We start from the raw sequence: 2,537 nt of genomic DNA on the forward strand, positions 1-2,537 counted from the left end.
GTGTCGTCTCCTTCTCCTTCTCCTTCTCCCACCACAGTGTTGAGAAAGCATCCGGTGTGGGCATCTGACTCTCCCACAAAATGGTGTGCAGGTTACTTGATGTACCTTGACATAACACAATGCACTGTAAATATGACAAGAGCAATGAACAGCCCAATTGATGCCATGACTAACATTTCTTTCATAGACCAAAATCACACAAGGAGTGCCGCAGTGGGCTTTACCAGGTCCTGTTTTTTTGACAGCCCCACAGCCTTGACTTTCGAAAATGACAACGAAAAACTCCCAAAAAAAAGCTTGTAGGGAATAAAATGGAAGAAATCTTGGGAACGTCAGTTCAAGGAGAGACCCCTTTTCAGATACTACTGGCCATGAAGTACTTTTGAAAGTACTGGTCCGATTTGTTGACTGCTTGCATACATGGAATATTGGAAAAAATACTGACCCTGAATACAATTAAATAAAAGTTAGTCCGAGTCATAATTTTTGATTTTCACAAGACTAGAAAAGACTATGGAAAGATGTTTTACAAAACAGTATAAGGAAAATTGAAATAACATTTTTGTATCTCATGCCAACGCCATGGGTATACATGATGATGGCAATGTGAAGAGTAGTTTGGTTCAAATGGGGCGAGTCTGGTCAGTTATAAAATAATTTGGTTCAGAATTAAATGAAGGAGAGATGTAAAATGTAACCTTCACCAGAAGGAATTGAGACCTGGGCAGATCAGAGACAGGCTAGCAGTTTATCTTCTGGGTCATTTTTCTCCTGACAAGAGAAAAGAAACAAAGAGGTCGACTCTACCTCATGTACTCCTGTAAATCAGCCACTGTAAGGTCAAATAGCTCCTTTCAAATCGATCTATCTATCTATCTATCTATCTATCTATCTATCTATCTATCTGGGGATCTGTAATATAGGCAGTTGGAGTGTCATTTTATGCTATTTTGAGGTTACTGATCACTAATATTATAATATTTGATTCTTTACTGGTTGTCCTAGCCCTCTAAGGCCACTCACAGAAGGTTAAAAAGAACACATTTCAAACATAAGCGCGTAGAGTATCGTTTTAGACTATTACAAGGTTAATGATCACAAATTTGATATTTTTTTTGATCCTTTACTAGAGATGTAGCCCTCTGTGGACCTCTACCAGAGGATAAAAAAATGACAAATTTCTATAACAGTTGAGAATATCTGGACTTTAAACATTTAAATTGAACTGCCCAGCGTACATTTCTCAAATATCTGATGTAGCAATTCTTGTGTTCTTTTGCACTTCTATCTTATGAAGTAAATTATTACACTTCTTATGAACACCCCAAATTAGGGCATCTTATGATAATTCAGACTTTTCTGTCTCTCAGTCGGATAATACTGTATGCATATAGATAGATAGATAGATAGATAGATAGATAGATAGATAGATAGATAGATAGATAGATAGATAGATAGATATTTTTTAAAATGTATTTAGTTCTTCTTACTCCAAAGGTTTTCTGGATTGGGTAATTTTCTCACGTGTTTCCTTTTCTGTAATATGTTGTGATCAGAAGACTCTCTTTCTGTTCTCTTTTTCTCTTTCTTCCTCTCATGTATGCCAACCCCATGACTTCACTCTTACAGCCAGCAAAATTAAGAACAGCAGCTGCACAGACAAGTCGAGGGAGTTTTTGTACGACTCTGTGTCACTGTGTGAGAGGAGTGCTGTAGCCCTGCTGACAGTAGTAATGTCCTGCATCTTCAGGCTGCACGTTACTGATGGTCAGTGTATAATCAAGTCCAGAGCCACTGCCACTGAAGTGACTTGAGATCCCAGACTGCAGAGTGCTTGCATAATAAATCAGGAGTTTTGGAGCTTCTCCTGATTTCTGCTGATACCAGGCAAGAACTTTAGTGCTGCCACTGGTAATGGTGCTGCTGGCTTTACAGTTTATGCTGACAGTTTCTCCTGGCCGTGCAGACAGACTTGAGGGAGACTGAGTCATGATGATATCTCCACAGGACCCTGGATAGAAGAGAATACAAGAGATTAAATAAAGTACAATTAATTTATATTTAAATATTAATACAATTACAGTTTTACTCAGTAGAATTCACATAACAGGTGTGATAATTTTATCTGGTGATTTCACCTTCAATCAACACAAAGAAGGTCACTAAAAACAGAAGTGAGAAATCCATCTCCACTGTGTCTTAGAGACAGGCTTAACTGACTCGATCTCAGTGACTCCACTCTTTATGTCTCAAGCCACCTTAAGGAGAGACGTCAGAATGCAAATCCTGAATGGGGAAGAAACAAAGGAAATGAAGTGAGGGTGTGCTCGACAATGAACTGAGACCATACTGAGTACCTAAGAAGGGAAGAGCCTTGGTTAGGGAAGCGACCAAGAGCCCAATGATGACTCTAAAAGTGCTTCAGAAGTCCTCTGCTGAGATGGGAGAAACTGTCAGAAGGATGACCTTCTCAGCAGGAGTCCATCAATCAAGCATTTATAGCAGAGAGGCTGGACAGAAGACACTCTTGAGTAAAA

At 39.1% G+C, this 2,537-nt stretch overlaps 1 gene segment (V, D, J or C); it reads right to left on the minus strand.

Moving 5' to 3' along the window:
- Nucleotides 1-1,691: 1,691 nt before the first annotated feature.
- LOC120521936 lies at nucleotides 1,692-2,247 on the minus strand. The segment is given in 2 exon segments: nucleotides 1,692-2,011; nucleotides 2,139-2,247. Coding segments are annotated over 2 exon segments (369 nt in total).
- Nucleotides 2,248-2,537: the final 290 nt, after the last annotated feature.

The sequence above is a fragment of the Polypterus senegalus genome, unplaced genomic scaffold (genome assembly GCF_016835505.1).
Source record: "Polypterus senegalus isolate Bchr_013 unplaced genomic scaffold, ASM1683550v1 scaffold_473, whole genome shotgun sequence".
NCBI classification, from domain to species: domain Eukaryota; kingdom Metazoa; phylum Chordata; class Cladistia; order Polypteriformes; family Polypteridae; genus Polypterus; species Polypterus senegalus.